General features: G+C 40.3%; 1 protein-coding gene across 2 annotated transcripts in view; it reads right to left on the reverse strand.

Moving 5' to 3' along the window:
* DGKA (diacylglycerol kinase alpha) overlaps positions 1-26,669 on the reverse strand; it is an 858,181-nt gene that overhangs the window by 298,231 nt on the left and 533,281 nt on the right. For both annotated transcript variants that reach the window (XM_044083761.1, XM_044083762.1), the window contains exons 9-11: positions 24,764-24,881; positions 22,927-23,015; positions 9,842-9,961 (exon numbers count right to left, since the gene is read on the reverse strand). In XM_044083761.1, coding sequence (XP_043939696.1) covers positions 9,842-9,961; positions 22,927-23,015; positions 24,764-24,881 — 327 coding nt within the window. The remainder of the gene's footprint in view (positions 1-9,841; positions 9,962-22,926; positions 23,016-24,763; positions 24,882-26,669) is intronic.

A 26,669-nucleotide genomic window follows, 5' to 3' on the forward strand; every position in this document is an offset into this window, starting at 1 on the left:
AATCCCTCACACTAATACAGCCCATCACACCCTTCTCTATACATCCCAAACTGGATACCACACCCTATATTTGAACTCCATCTCTACCATATTTCAGCCCTATCCTAGTCCATAACCCAACACATAACTAAACAATATGGCCTCTACTCCAACCAACCACCTTCTACAAACCCTATTACACACATTAGGCCTCTCTTCTCTTCTCTCCTCCTCCTATCCATGCTCTCATCCTACCACACACATCTTTATATCAGCCCTCCACCAGCATGGCAAATTGACTCAACTATCACTACCTCCATTACTACCTACTCATCACTAACACTGAGTGACTTCTCCCCCTCTCCACCACCTTCCTATCTATATGGAAATATCACCTACAAACTTCGAGCCAACTCCCCCAATAAAATAGTCAAAATAACTCACAAACTAAACAAACTCTACCTCCACATACTACAAAAACGCTCATGTTGCGGTTACATTCACCCAAATCCAGTACCCAACACTTGCAATAGCACCTATCCAACAAACCCCAATCCACTATATGTTCAATCTACCTCGTCCCTCCTCCTTCTAAACATAAATATAAGAAGCACACTCAACAAAACACATGACCTCCATGCCCTACTAGCCCTATACAAACCTGACATCGTAGTACTAACTGAAACTTGGCTTAAGCCCAACCACCACAACAATTAAATAACTGCCCCTTGCTATGATATAATACGTAAAGATAGGTCAGGAAAAATAGAGGGGGTGTAGCCATCCTTTTCCAAAGTCACCTCTCTATAGAATAAATTGAATACAAGTCTCAAGAAATCCAAGAAATAGAACTAATATTAGCTAGACTAAAACTAAACCCCAACAAACAAATCATAATAGCTGGAGGTTATATACCACCAGGCAACAACACTAATGTACTTGAAAACCTACTAAATTGGATGAAAACCAGTCATCCACAGGAAGTCATTCTTGCAGGTGACTTTAACATTGATTGGTCTAACTGTAACAGCCAAAACCCCACCACTGATATTAACCTCCATGGTTTTTACCCAAATTATCAATACTCCTACAAGAACAGATAAAACCTCTAAATGACAGTCAATCCTGGATTGGATACTAGTATCTGACTCCACTGAAGCCCATTTCTCAGGTAGTCTCCCTGACAGCCTGAGTGACCAACAAGCAACATACCTGATTAGGAATCGACCCCACCTAACTAATCAACCCATTGTCAGGGTCATACAAAACAAAAAATACTTCAGAGCTCAGGAGTTAATAAATTCACTCAAATCCTGTATATGGACTCCCCTAAAATACTTATAACTAGATGAAGCTGTAGAATACTTCAGCTGCACCTTCCTAAACATCCTGAACTCCCATGCACCACCCAGGACCACCAGAATTAAAACCAACCATGCACCACATCTATCAAAAGACACCAGGTCCTTAATGAAAGAAAGAGACAAAGCCTGGTTGCAATTCCACAAACACAAAACCCCTACCCTAAAACTAAGGTACCATGAACTACGTAATCGAGCCAAAACACACAAAAATTGACAAAACTAGTTACTATAAAACTTTGCAGGAAAAATACTCCAACACTCCCCAAAAATTTGGGTCCTCAATCAATAACCTACTACACACAGGAAAACCTTCCACCCCTTCTCCACTACTACCAAACAATCTACACAACATCCCTAGCCACTTTAACAAATACTTCACTGAAACTATCCAAGCCCTAGCCAATATCCAAACCACTAGCACCCACCCAATGTCAACAACAGCCCCCACCACCCTTTCCAACACAGAAAGCAATGCACCTAGTTTCTCCCTAAAACCAGTCAGTACTAAAACTATCACCAAACTCCTCAAAAAACTGAAATCAACAACCCCAGCAGTAGTCAAACTACCAGCAGAATTCCTACAGATTACCGCAGAGGTCATAGCCTATCCTGTGTCCATCCTCATAAACAGGTCTATAACTGAATGCAAAGTACCACACTCATGGAAAATATCTCACATAATACAACTACCGTCCCATTGCAATACTATCACCCCTATCAAAAAGTTTAGAGAGAGTAGTCCACTCACAACTAATGAATTTCCTCCTTCACAACAACCTATTATCCCCATCCCAGCATGGATTCAGACCTTTCCACAGTACTACAACAGCATTACTATCCTTTTCTAACTCTGTTAATACCCACAGAAACAACGGCCTGTTTGTATCCTCCATATTCTTAGACTTATCCAAAGCCTTTGATATGGTGAACCATAGATTACTCCTAGAAAAACTGGCCACTCTTAACATAAATTCTTTCACCTTATCCTGGTTCAGTAGCTACTTATCTAACAGACAACAAGCTGTTCTTAGGGAAAAAGTACAGTTTTGTACCTACCATAAATGTAGATGTTCGAGTGCTCATACAGCTGCAGTCATTACAGATGGGTTATCTTGCCGTCAGGCGGGTCCTCGGTCGGCCGAATTCCAAAGTCTAGGTCCGGCGTAGGTTGTCGTCACTTCTTCCCTGACATCAGTGTGGCAGGGGTATAAAAGAGGCAGCCGACGCCATTTTCTTCAGTTTTTCTTGCCCCAGATGTCAGGTGCCCCCAGAAGGAAGGCAAAACATAATGTTATGCAAACAAGAAATATAGATAAATCAAAAAACAGTAGTTGCAAGCAAATATACCATAAAAGAATACCCCAAAAAGGTTGTATGATAAAGGTGTTTGTCATAAGGCCTGTCCTAAGAGGGGACGGAGGGGGGGTAACCTGGACTGCAGCTGTATGAGCACTCGAACATCTACATTTATGGTAGGTACAAAACTGTACTATGTTCATCGTGCATACAGCTGCAGTCATTACAGATGGGTAGAATCCCAAAGCTAAGTAAGGGTGGTAGGCACTAAGTGGAACTAGGAGGAGTGAGGATGCCCTGCAGGACAGCTGTGGCAAAGCCCGCTCTAGATTTTGAGTATAGTGGAAGGTGGTAGTGCTTGGAGAAAGTGTGCACTGAACTCCAAGTAGCTGCTTCCAAAATGTCCTTGGTAGGGACCCCCCTGAGGAAAGCTGCAGAGGTAGCTGTGGCCCTGGTGGAGTGGGATCTGATGTATTCAGGCACAGATTTTCCATGAAATGAATAACAAAAGTGAATGCAGTGGGCTGTCCATTTTGAAATTGTCTGTTTGGAAATTGCCTTTCCTTGAGCACCTGTAGCATAGGACACATAGAGTTGCTCAGATTTCCTGAATGGCTTTGTTCTGTCCAAGTAATAATGAAGTTGTCTGTGAATGTCCAAGGAATGTAGTAGTCCCTCCCCTTTGTTCTGTGGATTTGGATAAAAGGTAGGTAAGTGGATAGTCTGGTTCAAGGCTACACTGGATACTACCTTTGGCATGAAGGTAGGGTTGGTTCATAAGGAAACTCTGTCCTGATGGAAAATGATGAATGGTTGCACAGCCATGAGGGCCTGCAGTTCCAAAACCCTGCGTGCTGAGGTGATAGCCAGAAGGAAGGCTGTTTTCCATGACAAGTAATGTAGCTCTGTTGAAGAAGCCGGCTCAAAGGGAGGCAGGGTCAGCTTTTCCAATATGAAGTTGAGGTCCCAAGCTGGAACTGGTGGTTTCCTTGGGGGTTTTATATTTTTTGCCATTCTGAGGAACTGCCTTAATAGGGGATGTGAGAATAAAGGAGGGTCTGTGTTGTATTGTGCAGAAATGGCTGAAGCGTGGATCTTGATGGAGGAGAAGGAAAGGCCACTGTTTAACATCTCAGCTAGGTACTGTAAAATTTGAGGTATATTTATTACCAAAGGATTCTGGCCCTTTGCTTGATTCCAAGAACAAAATCGTTTCCATTTGGCGGAGTAGGCTTTTCTAGTAGAAGGTCTTCTGGCCTCCAAGATGACATCCTGCACCTCCTTGGAGAGGAGAGTCTGTTGGGAAATTAAGGTATTCTCCATGCAGCTAGATTTAGGGTTTTGAGCTGGCTGTGAAGGGTTTTGTAGTTGTGCTGGGACAACAGAAGAGGGACTAGAGGTAGGATCCATGGTGGAGAGTGTGTCAGGCTCTTTAGGAGCGGATACCAGTGTTGTCGTGGCCAGTCTGGAGCAATGAGAATCATTTGTGGCCTCTCTGCTCTGGCTTTTAATAGAACTTTGGTCAGTAGAGGAAGAGGCGGGAAGGCATAGACTGTCAATGTTGTCCAAATGAAAGAGAGTGCGTCCACTTTCCAGGCCTGTGGATGATAGGTCCTTGAACAAAATTTTTTCAACTGGTAATTTCTGTGGGTAGCAAATAGATCTATGTCTGGCTGTCCACATGCCTGAGTTATCTTTGAGAAAACTTGAGGATGCAACTTCCATTCATGTGGATCTGTCATATTTCTGCTTAGGTTGTCTGCCAGTGTGTTTTCCTTCCCTGGCAGGAATTGTGCCTGTAGTTGAATTTGCAATTCCAGTGCTGTGTTCCAAAGGGTCATGGCTTGCCTGCACAGGGGGTATGAATGAGTTCCCCCCTGTTTGTTTATGTACCACATGACTGTGGTGTTGTCTGTCCTTATCAATAGCTGGCCTGGATGCAGTAGGTCTTTGAAGGTCATAAGAGCATTTTGCACGGCTAGCATCTCCTTTTGGTTGATGTGTAGGTGCTTCTCTGTTTGGGACCATTTTCCCTGAATGCACTGATCTGCCATGTGTGCTCCCCAGGCGTAGTCTGAGGCATCCGTTGTGATGATTTGAGTTGCTTGAGGTACACAGAAAGGGAGACCTGTGTTTCTTTGGCATGCTTGAGCCCACCACAAAAATTCCTTTTGAAGGCATGGAATGAGTGGTATAATTGTTTGCAAGCTGTGGCTGTGTTGAGACCATATGTTTTTTAGGTACCATTGTAGTTTCCTCATATGCAGCTTTGCACATGGGATTAGTAGGATGCAAGATGCCATGAATTCCAGAGCCTGCAGGACTTTCCTTGCAGTTAGTCTGGTGAAAGTTGCCATTTTGCTGAAGCACTGAAACAGTTGCCCTTGTTTGTCTGGCGTGAGGTAGGCCATCTGGGTGGTTGTATTTAAGCTGGCACCCAGGAAAATTATCTGTTGAGAAGGTATTAGTTTTGATTTCTTTTTGTTCACTGTGTATCCCAGGAAGTTTAACAGTTTTATTACAAACACCAGATGCTGCAATAGAATGTCCTTGCTGTCCGCTTGGATCAGGCAGTCATCCAGATATGGGTAGATTTGTATTCCTTGTAGTCTGCAGAAGGCAATTACTGATGCCAGGCATTTCGTAAACACTCGGGGCGCAGTAGATAAGCCAAAGGGCAATGCAGAGAATTGGCAATGGGTTGAACCTGCAAGAAATCTGAGGTATCTTCTGCAATCTTGTCTGATAGGTGAAAGTGTTCCCTCAATGTATGCAGGGTTTCCCCAAAAGAGTGGTCCTCGGGGGGGGGGGGAAGACCGAGGGAATAGTCTCCTCAGCATCAGAGTCTTCGAAAGGGGAATAGGCATAATCCTGGTCCTCAGAATGTTCTGAGGTAATAGAAGCCTGGTCTGAGGAAGGGTAGTCTTCCTCCAATCTGGGTCTTTTGTCAGAGGGGGGTTGAGAACCCCTGATGAGAGTTATCAAATCCTCAGCCATTTTAAGCATCTGCTTTTTAGGCATGGGGCCTTGAGAGGAGGTCTGAGGACCCTGTTTTTTAGATTTCATGGCTGCTTTAGATTTAGTGAAGGATTTAATAGAGAAAGTGGAAGGCCTGAAGACGCCTTCAGAAATGGCAGGCCTGACTAAATTTTGAGTTTGTCTGCCAAGAGCGGCGTCGGTATCTGCAGTAGGAATGGAGACCGAGAAGCCTGCGACCTCGGGTACTGAAGTCACCCGTAAAATAGTTTCATCGGTATTCAAGGGCTGCATAGGCACCTCGCTGAGAACCGGAGAACCAGTAGTCGGTTAAGCATGGTCTCAGTACTCAGTGCGGACCTCGGATGTCGGTCCTTATCTTTGCGTCTTTTGCTTAAAACTGGTGTCGGTGCATCCGACGGCATGATATAATTAAATTTTTTGCCAAAATAATGAAGGGCGAACTCCGCCCGGCGCTTAATGGTGCGCTTGTTGAACCTAGCACAAAAACGGCAGGCCAAGACGTCGTGGTCTGGTGGTATGCACGATGAACATCCCCCTGTCACCTCTACTTCCAGTAACCATTGGTGTCCCACAAGGATCCATTCTCGGCCCACTGCTGTTCTCATTATTTACGAATGACATAGCATCATCCCTACCCTCTGCCTCAATAGTCCAATATGCAGATGATACCACTATAATATGTGCAGCCCACACCCTCGACAAACTTCAAATCATAACCCAAAACAGCTTTACTCTAGCCGAAGAATGGCTCACCAACATCAAACTACTGCTTAATCCAAAAAAAACTAAACTTATTCTTTTCAGTCCAAGTAGATGTCCCCTCATAAACAATAATTTTGCAAAAATATCCAAAGACAATACTAATATCACTCCAACACTACACACAAAGCTTCTAGGAGTGGAAATTGACAATAAACTAAAATTTGACATCCATATTTCCCAATCAAGAAAGTAAACAAAAAGATCGGACTCCTTTATAGAAACCACCACTACGTGACCAGATACACAAAATCCACCATAGCTAGAATCCATCTGTTATCTATACTTCTTTATGCTTCCCAAATCTTTACCAACCTTCACCAAACAGAGCTCACTAAAACTGAATCATGCTAAAACAAAATTGCCAAATTTGCTAATGAAGCCACTCATAGGTCCCATCACTGCCAGTCCCTTAGACAACTCAACTGGCTTGAGTTTCCACAACTCCTCCTACTCAATCAACTTACCACTGTCCATAATCTCTACTACCTTCCTATGAAAACACCTGCCTTACAACAATTAATTCAACCCTACTCACCCTCCAGAAACCTAAGATCAACACACATAAGTGTCACCAAGTACAAAAATGAGGCTGGCAAATCCCTGTTTGCCTGCTGTATTGCAAAAACCTGGAACCTCCTACCAGATCACCTAACCTCAACATCCTCACCTTACCTCTTTAAAAAAAACATCAAATCCCACTTCATGCAAAACTGGCTATGTTCATGTCTCCCCCCCAGGCTAGTCCAAATCTACTCACTGCTATTAATACTCTCCCAAATAATGAATACTGCCATGGTTCTCTACCTCTAATAGTCTATTGATACAATGCTAGAAAATAATGTATTCTCTACTGTAAATAAACTATCTGTACCATCTTACTCTAATTGCAAATCATTTTAATCTATTGTTTGTAACTGCATTCAACTAACATGGTGTACTTTGTGCATGAATATTTGTACCTTGTGAATGTTAACTAATGTAATGTAATACTTGTGGAGCTTTTCTCCCCGGGCCTCCGCTGAAAACGGACCTGTGTCCAGTCTGACCTTCCTGGTAAACAAATATAAAATAAAATAAAATAAAATAAAATAAAATAAATAAAACAGGGTGAACTGTGAAAACTGCCAAACTTTGTCAGAAATGTTCAATAGCTGAAAAAATAGCAGGAGGCAGTCTTATTCCAAACACCACAACCAGTTTATTTAGTGTTTTCATCTCAGAAAATTCTAAGACCACCAAAATAAATTAAATTAATCTTTATATTTGCACTAACATCAGTTATCCAATTAGCATCAATAAGCATCTTTAAAAGCTCCATCATACATCAATAATAAAAATAAAAAATACAGCCATAAAATGCTTATTTAAATTTGGTTAAAAAAATCAAACTTGCTTTATCTTATTAAAGCTCTAGTTTTCAAAACAGGTAAAATTGAAACAGAATCATTAATACCAGGTTAATTTGTTACATTTAATATGAGTTGCCATTTAAGTTCACACCTTTCAATTTGTATATACATTTTGTTGGTACTAGGTTACATTGTCTATATCCGTATCAATATCTAAATCTATTTTTGGCACCTCACAGCTGATCATAAGCTGCCCCCAAGTTGCTTTCCTCATCCACCAGGTCTTCAGGACCTGACTTAACCTCCTTCATGCTGTATGTAACTCATATCCAGGCCAGTGGGAAGACTGAGGACCCTGGGACACATGCATACTGCTGCCAGTGGAGGTTTCCTTACCTATTTTCCCTGACCTCTGTATGTGCCCAGTACCATTTCATGAATGGGCCATGAAATGGGTGTTAGCACTGAACTGTCCCTCACTTCTGCAAGGGTCCCTGCCAGATCTTGAAAGCATTTTGTGGCTGCTCTTCCAATTTTCACCAGGGTAATCAAAGTGCAACAATATGTAATGAGCACGTGCACCTCCTTCCTCCTCTCTCCAGGATGGGCATGCCCATCCTTCCTGACACCTCCCTCCTCCTCTCCCCAGGTCCTTCTCTGCACCTAACTCCTCCTCTCCCTAGGATGGGCATGTCCATCATTCCCTTCAGCACCTCAGATGCCAAAGTCACTCATCAAACTCCGATCTCCTGGGCTTCATCCCCCTAACACCATGGTGCTGGCTTATGTATCTCATATTTACTTCAGCTTCTCCTGGAAGGTTTGTCTGTAAAGTATAAACGAAGTAAGTGATAATTAACGCATGAGATACATTGTACTTCATTAGTTCCTGGCATCCCTTTGACCTTACTTATGATTTATCTCTTGGAAAAGTAAGGATGTCTTAGATAAAGTTGTCCAATCAGTACAGAGGCATGACATCTGCCTGCACCACTAGTACTCTGGGTCAGATGAGAAGCAAAAAGGGTTGGACAGTCAGCTGCAGATAAACTGGTTGAGCACATAAAGAAGTTCTTCTTCCCATACAGTGCTTTCCATTCTGTAAAACTGATCATTCCCACAGCACAGAGAGTACACCCAGCAAAGCCACTTGGCTGCTGATATGGTGCCCAAGTTACACCCATGAGTGTGCACAAGCAGGTTTATTAAATGTGACAAGCCTGCCTGGCTGTGGAACATACCTCTCAACTGTCTAGATTATTGCAGAATGTCCAGATTTTTGCCTCATATTTTTGGTCTGTTCCTCATAAAATTTGTGTTTTCTGGAAAATCACTAGGGGTTGAAGTCACTAAATAATGCCAAACATTTCAGTTTCACATTTTACATCCTTCAGAAATTCCATGTTTATACAAATCCTCTAATTCTAGCAATGCTCTAAGTTTATAAGAGCCATATTTAAAATCTATCACTATTTTTTTGGCCTTTGTCCCCCTATTATTTTAAGCTTTGTACAGATTCCTCGTGCTTAGAGGTTGAGAGGTATGCTGTGGAACGTGGAATAATGGGACACAAACAGTAGGGTAGGACAAAATATGGTAAAACTCCAGACCAACTCAAATGAAGACTTTCAGATGGAATTTGCTATGTCATGAGTGCTCTTCCCAAGACTCAATAGCAGAAATTCATTTTCCAGTGCCTATCTACCAATCCAGAGCTGCAGTATTGCAACTTCCTTTGGAGTGAATGCATCCACTTGGTGAGAGGAATACACCAAAGTCATCATGTCTTTTAGCAGATGGCTGTGGGGGGAAAGGACTTGAGAACAGTAGAGTGGAAATCAGAACTGGAAGCTCGGGGGCGGGGCATGTGAATTAGGTCAGACTTTTAGTACATATGGCTGAAGTGGTGTTAGTGTGACAGAAAACATGAGGGAGAAAAATGCCACTAATTACTCATGAAAATAAATATACTTCAATTACTGGGATGGTGTTTATTCTGAAACACTAGCAAGTGTAAATGTCCTCTATCAAATCTGAGGTGCAGACACTAATGCATTATACATATGTTCTACTTGTCTTTATTATACTAACCTTCATATGACACCAGACACAGCACAGTCCAGTGAGGCCCTGGAATGATTTAATCTTCTTTTGACACATCTCACACTTTCTGGCCTCACAGTTGCCTTCCACCCACACATGCTTCTGGATCTGAAACCCACAGAATGTCAGTTATGTCAGTTAATAGAAGCACACATTATGTCATGCAAATTACAACATTTCAAATATATTTGCTAAATAGGTGGTGACAGAGGTAGTGTTGGGTCTAGCTGATTATCAGAATTTTATCTTTGTGTAAACGGTCTCTAATGGCATCATACTGAGCAATCCCATTATAAAACTAAGAATCTCAAAGAGGAACACATGAAGGTCACATGACTTGCTTCAAACAAACAGTATTTAAGTCTGATACTATGTTGACATTCAAGTCTATGTACCTGTTAGGCCAAATCTGAAACAATCGCTGTAGTGTTGTTCGAAAATACAGATGTGCCAATCACTAGTTAAGCTTCTAGCTGTGATAAGAGACAGTTCCATGAACCAATGGATACTAGTTAAGCTTACAGCTGTGAATAGATCTAAAACTATGCAAAAAAATAGAACAACCACACTGCCAAGGTGAGCTGCACCAGTATAATCCAAGAAGAAATATGTTTTATTATGACTAAACATTTTCGTCTTTATACAGGTTGAATCAGACTTCATCAGAATCTGTTTGATTCATAGATGCTGATGAAATCTGATTCAGCTTGTATACAGATGAAAATATTATCAGTAGGTTTGTTCTATCTTTTAGTTCATGGATTACACATTAAGTTGTGAAACAAATATTTGCTGCTTTTTTTAATTATCTTTAAGTATGCCCTGCAACACGGGAGTTTTGCCCAGAACTGTATGTTATAACCTATGATATACTGCATAAAAATGTAGCTGTAAAAGAAAATTACTTCCACTCATTTTGTAGATGTGGAACTACACAATACTATGAGGAGTCAAACAGCATTTAACAAAAGAACTTCACCCATAACACACAAAAATGTACATATATTATATTATATTATATCATCATATTATATTATATTATATTATATTATATTATATTATATTATATTATATATTGATCTTTTATGCAGTACTAACCCCTTGGTCACTCTGGTTGGTTAGTCTTATATTAAAATATATACTGCAAAATGTCCAATACTGATGTGATATTGTTTTTCAGGCTATTCTTCTTCTACAATACATTACATTTCTCCATGATACGACAAGACACAGATAACATAATTTCAGGTGTGATGTCCACCCAATACTTAACAATGGCTACAATATGAATTTCTGGCTTCTTAGACTACCTGTGGAGACTGTTTCTTTTTCACTGAGTTTCTGAAAAAAAAAAAAAAAAAACGCCCTTCACGGCACACATTTTTGTTAAGCTTCTTGATTGCAATTTTTAGTTAACTCCCTTCTTCACTCCCCATAGTGTAGTGCTAGTGTACAAAGTTGTTTCCTTCCTCTCACTGACCTACTTAGTCACATCAAGAGTAACAGTTTACATTCGCAAACCTGGTCTTGCAGCCTTTTTCAGTGTCCAGTCCGGACTAGTGGCCCACGTGTCATGCAGCCTCAGACCAGTTCCTAAACAAAGCTGCACAAGATTTCATCTGCAGAAACATTGTGCAATGTTAACTACCTGCTGCTGGCTACATGGGAAATGAAAGAATTAAGCGATAATTAGTGCTTTGGTGGTGACATTTAAATAAAAAGTAATAAGGCGGAAAACTCTAGGTAAATGGGATGGCAGGATGAATTTATCCTGTATAATCAGGAAGCCTTGGAGAAAGATGAACCTAGACTTAGATGAAACCTATAACTAGCTACACAATATGTAGTCCTACAGTCATAGTAATTATGACCCTATGACGTTTATTTACAACATATTTAGATAAATACTTTTGGTGGGAGATAAATGTTTGAAGTATAGCAACCTGCTGCAGCACAAGATGGTTTTGTAGCACATTCATTGGCTGTTTTCTCACCACTGCATGCCTTTCTGGAAATCTGTGCATTCAGCAGTTGTGGATACCGGCAAATAAATAACAACAACATGTGTCTTACTGACAGTTTAAATCTAAGCATTCATACAACTCACAAGCTCTACAGCAGAGAGAAAGATTTAATAATACTGATAAAATTATCTGGCTGTGGGGAGGAGTTATTAAACTTTATGCATAAATCTCTGCACTTCGTCTGTAGTTTCTCGTTTCTGCAGCCTGATTACTGTTATCTACTGTGGCTTTTTTCTAGTTAAAAATTATCTCTCAAGTTTAGTGTTATCTAAAACAGGCACAGAAAGTATTTTGATAAAGAAAACAAAGGTTGCACCAGGCAGCAGCCGTGGGGATTGTGTTCTGTTTTGTGTGTGTGTGTGTGTGTGTGTGTGTGTGTGTGTGTGTGTGTGTGTGTGTGTGTGTGTGTGAGACAGACATGCATTCATTAAGGCGCTATCCTCTCTGAGAGATAATCGCCATATCTATCCCATTATGCACCACATTCTCACAAAGCAGTAGCCTGTTTTGCTTTAACTCGCCTTATTTTTATTTACCACAGATTTCTTTGTTTGTAACTGTGAACAATTTGAGCTCTGGATTACGTCTTCACATTGTTTTGCTTTGTTTACAGCAAACAGACAAGAATGGAGGGGTGGGGACAGTCAGCACAACACCAACAAACAAGATTTTAAAAAATGTAGAAAGCAACAGCATTCGTTTTATTTAATTAACTCAGCAGAATGTTGACATTTGCTCAAACGTTTGCCTTCTAACTGCAGATCATAGGGAGAATGAAAGGTAACAAAGGAGTTAAATGGTCAGTATTAACTACAGCTTAAAAAGTCCCTGAAGTTTCCTCCCAAAACACAAGGCCACAGGCAGTCTACACCATCCCCACAGTATCTTTATTCCTTCCAACAGCACTGTACTGCCTCACTCAGCCTGTTCACCAGCATCCCTTTCCATGACATGGTGTGTTCTGGTCCTTAGAACTCCATCACCCGCTACTTTTTTCAAGACATTCACAAGCAAAACTTTTCGTTTCTTTTTTTTTTTGTTAACTAAAATACCTCAAATGTGATATGCTTTGGAGAAATATGCTTTATTTTCACCCACAAAAGGAAGGTGAAACTTCCTTTTTTGGATAGTTTGAACATAAAACAAGCTTTTGTTTGCCATGAGCCATGATGTTTGACTTATGATTGAAAAATGTCTGTTAATTAACCAGTCCACTTACCTAGTTCTTCTTCTTCTTTCGGCTGCTCCCATTAGGGGTCGCCACAGCAGATCAACTGTTTCCATTTCTTCCTGTCCTCTGCATCTTGCTCTGTCACACCAACTACCTGCAAGTCCTCTCTCACCACAGCCATAAACTTTATCTTAGGCCTCCCTCTTTTCCTGTTACCTGGCAGCTTCATCCTTATCATCTTTTTCCCAATATACTATGCATCCCTCCTCAGCACATGTCCAAACCAATGTAATCTTGCCTCTCTGGCTTTGTCTACAAACATTCCAACCTGAGCTGACCCTCTAATATACTTATTAATAATCCTGTACATCCTCGTCACACCCAGTGCAAATCTTAACATCTACAACTCTGCCACGTCAAGCTCGGACTCCTGCCTTTTTGTCAATGTCACTGTCTCCAACCCATATAACATAGCTGGTCTCACTACCCGCTTGTAGACCTTCCCTTTCACTTGGTACTCGTCTGTCACAAATCACTCCTGACACTCTTCTCCACCCACTCCATCCTGCCTGTACTCTCTTCTTCACCTCTTTTCCACACTCACCATTACTCTGAACTGTTGATCTCAAGTACTTAAACTCATCCACCTTCCCCACTTCTACTCCCTGCATCCTCACCATTCCTCTATCCTCCCTCTCATTCACACACATATATTCTGTCTTAGTCCTGCTGACCTGCATTCCTCTTCTCTCTAGAGCATATCTCCACCTCTCCAGGGTCTCCTCCACCTGTTCCCTACTCTCACTACAGATCACAATGTCATCTGCAAGCATCATAGCCCACTGGGACTCCTGTCTAATCTCGTCTGTCAACCTGTCCATCACCATTGCAAATAAGAAAGGTTTCAGAGCTGATCCTTGATGTAATCCCATCTCCACCTTAAACGCATCCGTCACTCCCACCGCAGGCCTCACCACTGTCACACTACCCTCGTACATATCCTGTACCACTTTTTCATACTTCTCTGACACTCCCGACTTCCTCATACAATACCACAACTCTTCTCTAGGCACCCTGTCATATGTTTTCTCTAAATCCACAAAGACACAATGCAACTCCTTCTGACCTTCTCTGTACTTCTCCATCAACACTCTCAGAGCAAACATCGCATCTGTAGTGCTCTTTCCTGGCATGAAACCATACTGCTGATCACTAATCATCACCTCCCTTCTTAACCTAGCTTCCACTACTCTTTCTCATAACTTCATGCTGTGACTGATCAGTTTTTAATCCCTCTGTAGTTACTACAGCTCTGCACATCACCCTTATTCTTAAAAATCGGTACCAAAACACTTTTTCTCCATTCCTCAGGCATCCTCTCACTTTCTAAGATTTCATTAAACAATCTAGTTAAAAACTCCACTGCCATTTCACCTAAACACCTCCATGCTTCCACAAGTATGTCATCTGGACCAACAGCCTTTCCATTCTTCATCCTCTTCATAGCTATCCTTACTTCCTCCTTGCTAATCCAGTGCACTTCATGATTCACTATCTGCACATCATCCAACCTTCTCTCCCTCTCATTCTCTTCATTCATCAGCCCCTCAAAGTACTCTTTCCATCTGCTCAACACACTCTCCTCGCTTGTGAGTATGTTTCCCTCATTATCCTTTATCACCCTTACCTGCTGCACATCTTTAGTAGCTCGGTCTAGCCAGTCGGTACAGGTCCTTTTCTCCTTCCTTAGTGTCCAACCTGTTATACAACTCATCATACGCCTTATCCTTAGCCTTCACCACCTCTCTCTTTGCCATGCACCTCATCTCCTTATACTCTTGTCTACTTTCTTCATCTCTCTGACAATCCCACTTCTTCTTCACCAACCTCTTTCTCTGTATACTCTCCTGTACTTCTTCATTCCACCACCAGGTCCCCTTGTCCTCCTTCCTCTTTCCAGATGTCACACCAAGCACCTTTCTAGCCGTCTCTCTTACTTTCTCTGCAGTTTGTGATGTGAACTCCAGGGTTCCTATTATATGATCGAAGACGTATTCTTTTGAATGCATCTTGATTGAACTTGAAAGCACGAAACGGCATATAAGCGATTTCTTTTTCCGAGAAAGAAATCGCTTGGCAGCCTCCATTACCTCGCCATTTTCATCACTAGTGCAATCTCAGAGTTGGTATATTTAAGTAGGGGGGCTGTGGGGGGCACAGCCACCCACATCGGGGGGTGTGGGGGTGAAGCCCCCCACTTTATGTAATGTTTTAAAGTTAGTAAGCCTTATCCTTAGCCTTCGCCACCTCTCTCTTTGCCATGCACCTCATCTCCTTATACTCTTGTCTACTTTCTTCATCTCTTTGACAATCCCACTTCTTCTTTGCCAACCTCTTTCTCTGTATACTGTCCTGTACTTCTTCATTCCACCACCAGGTCCACTTACTTAGTTATCAAACTGAAATAAATATATGAATGAATGAATGAATGAATGAATGAATGAATGAATGAATGAGTGAATAAATAAATGTTAGCTTGAACTGGAGGTGAACGATAGGAACAGTGGTTAAAAATGTGTGGTGAATAAAATGAGAATGTATAAGGCAGTTCTCTGGTGTTTGCTCTAAGTTATGTTTTTCTTTTAAGTACTTGTAATGAAGTGACAGTGAATGAATTACCTGCCTTATTAGTGTTTGCTAAATGCTATTTTACAGCACTGCTGACAAAGCACTCTTTTGCTACACCTTTTTTATTCCTTCCATCCCCTGGGTCATGCCCAGTGGCTTCCCATCCAGTACTGTATTTATCCACTCATTCTGGTCTGAAATCATGAGTTAAGTACCTTCACCACAGGTGAGAGCCCTATGAACCACTCAACACAAAGCCGGAAGTCCTTATCAGCCTAGTAGATTCACGGAGACGTGAAAGTTGGGATACATGGAGTTGGTCAGTTTATTAGATCTTTCAGACTCCTCACCTATCCCTCTGGAGTTCCTAACCCCATGGTAATTCTTTTGAACCCCTCATATGCTGCCTATTATGGTGCAGCATGCATGCCTCACATGCCTTTCCCTTGGTTTAGTACTATGGATCCTCGGCGCCATGTGCTGAGCAGGTCCATGCTCCACGGGCACAATGCCTACTGCATTGAAGGAGTGACCGCCAGTTTTATACTTACATGATACTTACAATGGTACTCATTATGTAAGGAAGGTAAGCATCTCCATGCATGTATGTCATGGTTATAATAATCATCATATAAGGAAGGTAAGCATCTCCATGCATTTATGTCATGGTTATAATAATCATCATATAAGTAAGGTAAGCATCTCCATGCATTTATTTATCGGTTATAATAATCATCATATAAGGAAGGTAAGCATCTCCATGCATGTATGTCATGGTTATAATAATCATCATATAAGGAAGGTAAGCATCTCCATGCATTTATGTCATGGTTGTAATAATCATCATATAAGGAAGGTAAGCATCTCCATGCATTTATGTCATGGTTATAATAATCATCATATAAGTAAGGTAAGCATCTCCATGCATTTATTTATCGGTTATAATAATCATCATATAAGTAAGGTAAGCATCTCCATGCATTTATTTATTGGTTATAATAATCATCATATAAGTAAGGTAAGCATCTCCATGCATTTATTTATCAGTTATAATAATCATCATATAAGGAAGGTAAGCATCTCCATGCATTTATGTCATGGTTATAATAATAACCACCAGGTAAGGAAGGTAAACATCTCCATGCATTTATGTCATGGTTATAATAATCACCATCAGGTAAGGAAGGTAAGCATCTTCACACATTTATGTCATGGTTACAGTAATTGCCATCAGGTAAGGAAGATAAACATCTCCATTTATTTATATCATGGTTATAATAATCACCATCATGTAAGGACGGGAAGTCTCTCTTTACAGTGCAAAACTGTAAAAAAGTGTACACTTGCTAGTGGATTAAGGGGTAAACAAAAAAAAAACACAAAAATGCTAAGCTAAGTATTTTTTATTTTAGGTAATCATGGTACAGTACTCAGACATATTCTAATGATATTAGTAGGTAGCAGGCAGTTACACTTCTAGATTTTTCTAAGTTGTAGACTTTTTTTTTACCCAAGACTGTTTGGAATGAAATGACATCCCAAATCATAAAACAACAGTGAAGTCTGATGAAGTACATAGCAGCATGGTAACACTTCTTATTCTCAATATAGTTTTAACCCCAATAATCAAAGCAGTGCAATTTAAGAATATAAGCAAAAGACATTAAGACTTAAGAGTGGCCCAATCTGAAAATTACTACAGTTTAAATGTAACAGACAGAAATAACGCCCTTAGAAATCATAGGGTCCACTATCAATTTATGTTGAACAGAGTACGTATCGATGGCAACTCTGAGAAAGCCTTAAATAGTGCAAACTGTTGTATATCATTCACAAATAATGGCCTGCTTAACTGTCAGAATGTGATTTCGCAGGTAGTAAGACAATTCACTTGTCTGATAATTCAAAAGGGTAAAAAAAGCAGAACTCAGATGCAAGGAGATAGCTAACCCAGCATTAAAGAAAAACTCCACCTTCTCCTACCTTCAGTTTAACTCAACTCTTAGGCTGATTTTCTCCCTACACTATGATTCCAGTATTGTGTAGGTACCTGAAACCTGCTTGTACCTTATATAACTTACATTTCCTCACTTTATTATCAAATGAAGGGAAAGACCATCACTTTTTTAAGCTTAACTTCTCACATAAGGTGCAGAGGAATTTGTCTACACTTGGCATGACATACCACAGACACAAAGAAATTTGTATTCAGGAGCTCAGGCTGCTGTAAACAAGACAGAGAGGTGTGAAACTGTTTTCCACTGTCTTTATTGCAGACAGGAAGACATCTTACACTGATTTACAGCTGCTTCCAGTGTAGCCATGCCTTTCATACCAGAACATAGCAATTAGATCAGTCAGTGGTTCAAAGGCAGTTGTCACCTCTTTTGACAAATTTACACGAGCAGCATCACAGTATTGAAATGCTAAGCTTTAAAGTTTAAATGGTTGTTGTTTATACTGCTTTACATTTTAAAATTACTTGAATGTAGTATTAAAGATGTACGTGGTATTTAGAGAAAATATTTTTTCTTTTAATTCTTATAAAGTATCAGCACATTTACCAAAGTGTAAGGGGAGGGGCTGTCAATACATCTTGGAATACAAAAGATACTTTCAACAAAGGCCTGCAATTTAGCAAGTATTTTGGTTGCTGGTGTATAATTCCTTAGTATACTATAAAACAAGTCCTGAAACACACACAGATGAGGGCCATTCAAGAAATAAAAGAAGCAGTCCTGTTATAGAGAATATATAAGATGACTGACTGACACATATCCCATTATATATGTCAATGGCATGGGAATACACCACTACTTCCTTATGTCTAGCATGACTCATATAAAGCAGACTTGAAACTGATTATGGGAAAGAGAAAGGCTTGAAGAAAAATAAGATCACATTGATATATCAAGCCCCATTGACCACCATTTTGCAGAAAACATATTAAAATTCTATAACAAGCACTCAGAGCAATTTTGATGTGTTAAAATAACTCAAAGCAGACACAGAGTGAAAAAAATAGATTTTTTTTAGTTCTAAGGTGGATTTTTCCTTTAAGGTAGAGGACTGACTTCACTTCCTTGTTATTTGTGAAAAATGAAAAATAAAAACACTTAAACATTACAATATTAAGCAACAGTAATAAATGGTCTAAAACTTCTTCTATGACGGTACTGAAGAAACAAACTCAAACAGGCTAAGTCAGGAGAATAACTCGGCTTTCATTCATGACAAGTGCTTTTGCCCACCAACTGGACTTCATCAGATCAATTTTTCAATAACAGTTTTAACCCATGGAAAACTAATATTTACATAAAAAGCACAAATGAATATAAATCATGATCGACAACCTCATACATAGTAATGAGCCTAGCCCACAACTAAAAGCTAAAGCACATTTTCCGACTACTGAGGGGAAGGGGTCATGCAGTCACCTAGGTAGGAGAGTCCAAAAGTAAAGAGCCTAATAAACAAAACAGCAAATAATGGAGGATTCAGTCTGTACCCTGTGAACATCCCCCTCCCCCGGCCTTTGTGTGGTAGAGCAGAGGGTATGGGCAAGATAGTAAGGCACAATCAACTGTTTCAAAAACATGTAGAGATAGATAAACCACATCTAGTGCCTTTCTGATGACACAAGAGCAAATGGATAGTTAGTCTAGGCTCTAAATGACAGATGTGATAAAATGAAAATGACAAAAAACAGTTAGCAACCGGGGAGCAGTGATTTGCACCATGAGGAGTGAACAAACCATGGCTTGATCAGCCACAGCCATGTGACTCAATGGAATAACGCGTGATCTGAACTAAAGCACAAAGCCCTAATATCAGCTGGCATGGCCCTGACACAGAGAACCTTGGACATAAATTCAAACCTATCATTCCATAAATAAGAAAGTGATTCAAGGGCAGTAGATCCGAATCCCCGAGAACAGCATGTACAGCCATAGCAGTCATCTTTTCTGTACTGAGTTTATTCTAATTACTAATCATCTACTGATGGATACAATCAGGAATATCCACTAGGGAATTCATGACAAACATAGTGCACTGAGGAAAGAAAAGGAAAGGGTGTCTGTCATCAGTACGACAATGGTGTTGCAAGCCTCTCGTTCAAACATGCTCGGAGTAAACAAAAGTGGGCCCAGAATGATACCCGGTGGAACTTCACAGTCCAGTAAGTAATGAGAGGAAGAGAAACTATTCTCGGTATGCACTCAACAAGGCAGTAAGCAAATCAATACATGGTTATTGCTTGAGATACCACAGTGGTTTTGTAAGTATTCCAAAAGGATATCATGGTTAGTCAAGCTTCAGTGTCACTGCTTGACAGAGGCACAGCAAAATGATAGGCATAGTTTTTATTCAAACTAAAGGGGTGGCGAAAGCCACATAACTATGGGCTAGGCTTATAAATGCCCTTGGGCAGATAGCCTAGTATGAACCTATGAACCTATGAACCTAAATGCTTTCAAAAGATCGAGGACGACCAGAACCAAATTTGTGCCTTAAGCAAACCATTAAAGACCTTTGTAAGGGCTTGTCTTAAGTTGCAAATATTGGGCCCAAATATGTAATGAACTGGGTTATGGACGTCATGATCCTTATGATGAGAATTAAACTGTGTGAATACCACCTCCCCAGATAGCTTACCAATAAAAAGAAGGTCTGAAATCAGGTGATAGCTGTCCAAAATGTCAATTTCTAATGTATGATGTTCTAGAACTATGGAAACTAAGAATGCCTTTAATAAAAATGGAAAGGCACCTAATTCAAAAGAGGAGGTTATGATCTTATAAAGGAAGGGTTCCAAGACCTCCAGACAAGAAATGGTCAATCTAATAGGACAGGGGATGTGCTGATATGTAGTCTGAAGCAACATAGGCCAGACCACTGCAATGCCGTGAAAGCACAGTGAGCACCACACTCACTCCGAATGATATAAACTTAGCCACAAATTCCTAAGAGGCAAGCTTACATTTCTCCAGCAAAAAATGCCTTATGAGTGGCTAGATAATTTGAAATATATAGCATAGCAACCACTTGGAAAAGCACTGTGTGTTGGTTAACCTTGGTGGGAATTTCATCAGACTACTTCTGGTAGAGTTCTGATTAGCATTAAGCATCATGTCTAAGCTTATGATGTAGTACTACCAACAGGAGATGAGAAATTCAGATTTAGTAGTGGTAGGACAAAGCAGTGACTGAAGAGCGAGATGCAGCTGCAGTACTTAAATTAGTAAAGTGGACAGGAGACTGGATGGAATGCAGGGATTGAGGAAGTGCTTTGTCTCCTAAGAAGCATTAAACAAAAGAATACCACATAGTTTAAAGCTGATTCTGGCCACATGAAGTTTAGTCCTGTCAGGCATCCTCAGGCAATTATAGAGAAAAAAGTCGGCCTATTTTCTGATAATACCAAGATCAATTCAGTGGTTAAGGATGTGCAGCCATTGTTCACAGTGACATGAAGCCTGCAAGATGGGCACACAAGTAACAGCTTTGGCTCAACAAGAAAAAGTGTAAATGTGTTCACTTTGGTGGTGGGAACTGATGGATGACATATAGTTTGTGAAGAATACCCCAATGGCAGATAAAGGAAATTGAAGAACTAGATGTTTTAGCTACCATTACACTGAATTAAGCCTTGCAATATGATAGGGTAGTGCAAAAACACAGCATAATGCCATGACATTTTGAGAACGTTCTAAATTCTAGAGATGCAGATGTTATCAGCTCACTGTATATATGGCACTAGAGAATAGTCTCCTTCAACACCCAAAAATCCACAGTAATATCTTTCACAACATCTTGAAAGACTCTCCGATTCTTCTCCAGCTGTACTAACTAACTCCAGTGGACAACAACTCCCTATTGTCTGCTAATTGAAATAGCTAGGCTTACCTTAGACCAATCACTATCTTTCTTGCCCCATGCTGACCTTCACTTACAAAAAATTCTACCTCAACTTAAAGTGCCACATAAAATTTCCCACCAATCCAAAAAGGAAGCTAGGCAGGCCATTGCAATGAATGCATTACTATCTCAGCAGGAGTGCACCTTATAACTCACAGCACTCCTCTCTTCACAGAGCACTCCATCATTCAACCAAGTGAAGGATACTTAGATTCATAGGTGTTGGCACCAGTCACCACTACATAACTATTACAAAAATGTTTTACACTTATGGACAGAGCTACATTTTACTAAATGCATTAACCTTCCAAATGATTTTTCATAACATTACTTAATGTCCACCATTAAAGAATACATTTCAAACAAAAAGCAGCACCAAAGTACTCCTTGGGACCCACAGAAAATTTCTTTATTAAAGTAGCACTTGCCTCTTGGAGCAATCTCCCAGAAAAACTTAACTTTAAATACCTCAAAGAGTTAACAAATGTGATTGCATTAGTAAACCTGATTGAAGGATAGTTCTTAATTTAATAACTTACTGCTCTTCCTGCCTGTTTTCTTGTAAGCTGACTGGGAAACATTACAAATATGTAAACATGTCTTTAGTATTTCATTTTCAATTGTTATACATCCTAGAGGAAGAACTGTATACATTTCGATATAGTGTCTCTCCTTGGCTTATGCGTAAATATACATAAATTAATGTTGCACATGTAATTTTGCACCAATTTAAGGATCTGCAAACCATTCCCAAAACACTTTCCTCAATTGTCTAGATTATTGCCTTTTAGTTTTGGTCTGTTCCTTATGAAATTTCTGTTTTCCTGTCAAATCAATGAGCGATGAAGTTATTAAATGATGACAGACATTTGAGTTTCAGAGTCTATATCCTTCAAAAATACATGCTACTTCAAAAGCCATTGTTCTAGTAACTTTCCATGTCCATAACAGCAACACTTAAATATTTGTGTCTATTTTTGGGCTTTTGTAACCCCATTATTTCTGGCTTTGTGCAGATTTCTTGCACTGAGTCATCTTCTCTCCTAGCTTTTCCTGCCTTGCTTCATAGGAACCCCCAGTAGTGTGCTCGCATTCCCCTCAGCAAAAGTTTCATCCTGTGTCTTGGCCAACCTCCAATCAACCCAAGGCTGTCTCGTTACCCTGCACTGTGAGACCCTGCTTTCAGCTACACTAGTTCCCCTCAGCAAAAGTTACATCCTGTGTCTTGGCCAACTTCCAATTAACCCAAGGCTACAAGTTACAAGAAACAAATTCAAATATTATACCATCCCCAAATGTTTGAAAAAAAAAATACAGGATTTAGAACTTACATTTGCATCCTTCCTAGATTTAGCATAGGTGCTAATGCAGGCTGTTGTAACTTTCTGAACACAGCGTTCATGCACCGTATATTTACAAACTGGAAAAAAAGAAGAAAAAAATGTTAAACACCTAACCGCTGTAATACGGTGAGAGCATATAGGTAGCTTGTCATACGTTTCTTATGGGTGACTCTACTGGGGAACAGGAAAACCTTACTCACATGGCTCTTGGCTAAGCTGCATTACAGAAATATGCTATGAAGCCTTGCATACAGTTTTAAAGGTGGCATATTATGGATTTAAGGATAGTAGAAGGAAGTATCGCCTCCCTGGATGGATCCTTGCTGTGTTAATGGCTCAAGGCTGTCACCTGCTCAGTTTATAGAAGAAGAAGAAGAAGCTGCTTATAGCCACACAACATCACAGATGCCAAGTGACACACATGACAGTAGTAACTATGCACTGAGATAGAAAAAAAAAAAGTGTGTGTGTGCACAAGTGTATGTGCATATGCATGTATGCATACATGCTTGGTTTTGGGAAGTACGGAAACAAATCTAAATCCTTGAAGTAAGAAAAAGACTACAGCACAGGGTATATTATGAAGTGTTAATGTAGCAACATTCTTCAGAAAATACAACAGACCATATAAGTTATTGGTCGTAGTGACAGCGGGGGAAAAAAAAGAATATCACAGTGCCATCTTGCCTCCATCAATACTACTCATAATTAAACTTTATGAAACAAAATCAGAATGAGGTCATAAAAATGGTCACTCTGCTTGGTCAACAGATGGAAAACAACTTGTAAGATTAGATGTCAGATTGAAACTCTGACTTCATATATTGCATTTCTGACAAAAATCATCAGCAGCAGAAACCTCTTTCTCTCTCTCTGTAGTGTGTTGGCCGTACCTCTCAAACTCCAAGCATTAAAATCTTCGACTGACCTTTAAAAAAAATCTTAACACAGGTTCAGAAAGAGGAGCACTTTCTTATTTTTCACAATAGAGGGTCTTTACATAATAAAGCCTATACAGTTAGTGATAGTTAACTGTATAGGACCTATACACTTAATGGAATTTAATCTTTGTATGGGCTTAGTTTACATATTTAATATAGAATGTGCCCATAAAAAGGTCTGATTGTATGAGGAAGATCATAAATGTAAGAGTAGCAAGGCTAAATCTGAAGACCAAAATCATCACTATGCCTAAATCATAACAGTTGAGCGGTATGTTGCCACCATTTTCAGACAGATACTGTTGTGCTAACTGCTTTCCACATGTATAACATGAGTTACTCTGCTTAGACTAAGAAGAGGTGCAACACTCATGAAGCTCTTTCATGAATATGATAGAGGTGCAGTGTAGAAAATAAAATTTAACTTAACAGTAAAAACTGTGGTACAGGCATTAACACATTTTTCATTCATTCATTCATTCATTAATTCATTTACAAGGTACCACTTAATCTATTTACAATTCCAGCGTCACAGGGGAGCTAAAGTCTTTTTAGCATTCTGTGGGTATAAGACAGTGAAACTAATACTGAATAGGATGTCAGTCTGTTACAAGATGCACACACAGGCTCACTCATCCAAGGCATGCACACCTACAAGCAAACATTATCAGGTCACCTACAGTATGTCTGTGGGATATAAGAGGAAGCTGCAGTGCAATGCAAAGTCATGCAGACACAGTGAGGACATGTGCCATCCACACAAAAGCACAACAGCCAAGGACTGAACTGGAGAACCTGGAACTGTAAGGCATCTGCACTAAATACTGTGCAACTATTCTGCCCATACACCCCAAAAATTGTACATATAAACAGTATTTACTCACATGTACAGCACAAGCCCTGCTTTCGCAGGCCCACCAACAGACTGTGGCACAGGTTGCAATATGCCGGCCGGTTAAAATGTTTCATCCGCCACACATGCTGTCCATCATCTTTTATGTCCTGTGTGGAGAGCACAGCAAAGCCAAAGTTATGCATCTACAGTTCGATTCATCACCAATGAACAAAGAGCTTACTGGAGCATAAAAACTCCCCCTAATCAGCCTGCTGTATAGATAGCAAAAATAAATACAAAATGTTATAGCAAAACTTGGGGTGACACATCCAATACTACATATTACAACAACTGAAATGAGACAGGCAAAATAAAACAAACTGCCATATTCTTATATCAGGAATTTATATACAGTGTGTGTAAAGCACATATCTGCTTCTATTGTCTAAATATGTCAGGTGATCAGGGAATCTCATTCCAGCATCTTCACATCCTTGTCATAGCTGCATTATGTTTGAAATTGTGACCTCTAAAGCATGAGCAGGCAGCTGATTTGAAGAGGTGTTACTTTACAGAGTGACGTCTAAGGCACAGTGGTAGTGCATTTCAGAGTTCTGCACAATGAATACTAAATGCCTTACAACTACAGCACAAGGAATGCCGAGGATGTTTAAGTGCAAATTTAGCAGATTCTTAGGGGAGATTCTTAGTCAGAATTGAGTGTGTGTGGGAGTAGGTAATAAATTAATTGAGTGTTTTGTAAATCAGAAGTATTGGTGATCTACAGCTGACTTATCATGATCTGGTGTGAGCTTGTTACTGACCTTCATCAAGTTAATATTTTAGAAACTGAAAGAGGGCTTATAACCAAATAGCTATTCAGGCATACAATTTAACAATGGATTCACTTTCCTCACCTCAGGACACACACTTATCAACATGCATACCAAAAGTTCCTGGACCAAAGACCTGGTTGTGTGTCACAGATGGCTGGAGATCTGGCTGCTGCACAAACATCCTAAGTTGAAGTAGTTACCAATGACTGGTCCGATGCAGACGGTTTAATAGGAGTGAGTGGAAAGTTGTGGTTCAGCCATCTTGCAGGACAGTTTGTGAGAACATCTGCACTAGCAGTATCTCCTGGCAGAGGAGCAGATTCCAAGAAATCGGAATCCTGGGGCAGTATGGTGCAGCATCAGGTACCACAGACGTGTTAACTTGGAAGCACATATGAGTGCAGCATCAGGCACCACAAATGTGTTAACATGGAAGCACATACGAGTGCAGCATTGGGTACCACAAATGTGACTGCAGCATCAGGCACCACAAATGTGTTAACATGGAAGCACATATGAGTGCAGCATCAGGCACCACAAATGTGTTAACATGGAAGCACATACAAGTGCAGCATCAGGTACCACAAACGTGTTAACATGGAAGCACATATGAGTGCAGCATCAGGTACCACAAATGTGTTAACATGGAAGCACATACGAGTGCAGCATCGGGTACCACAAACGTGTTAACATGGAAGCACATACGAGTGCAGCATCGGGTACCACAAACGTGTTAACATGGAAGCACATACAAGTGCAGCATCAGGTACCACAAACGTGTTAACATGGAAGCACATATGAGTGCAGCATCAGGTACCACAAATGTGTTAACATGGAAGCACATACGAGTGCAGCATCGGGTACCACAAACGTGTTAACATGGAAGCACATACGAGTGCAGCATCGGGTACCACAAACGTGTTAACATGGAAGCACATACGAGTGCAGCATCGGGTACCACAGATGTGACTGCATTATCAGGTACCACAAACGTGTTAACATGGAAGCACATATGAGTGCAGCATCAGGCACCACAAATGTGTTAACATGGAAGCACATACAAGTGCAGCATCAGGTACCACAAACGTGTTAACATGGAAGCACATACGAGTGCAGCAT

This window comes from Protopterus annectens, chromosome 9.part0 (genome assembly GCF_019279795.1).
Source record: "Protopterus annectens isolate FY-2018-M chromosome 9.part0, PAN1.0, whole genome shotgun sequence".
In the NCBI taxonomy this organism is placed as follows: domain Eukaryota; kingdom Metazoa; phylum Chordata; order Ceratodontiformes; family Protopteridae; genus Protopterus; species Protopterus annectens.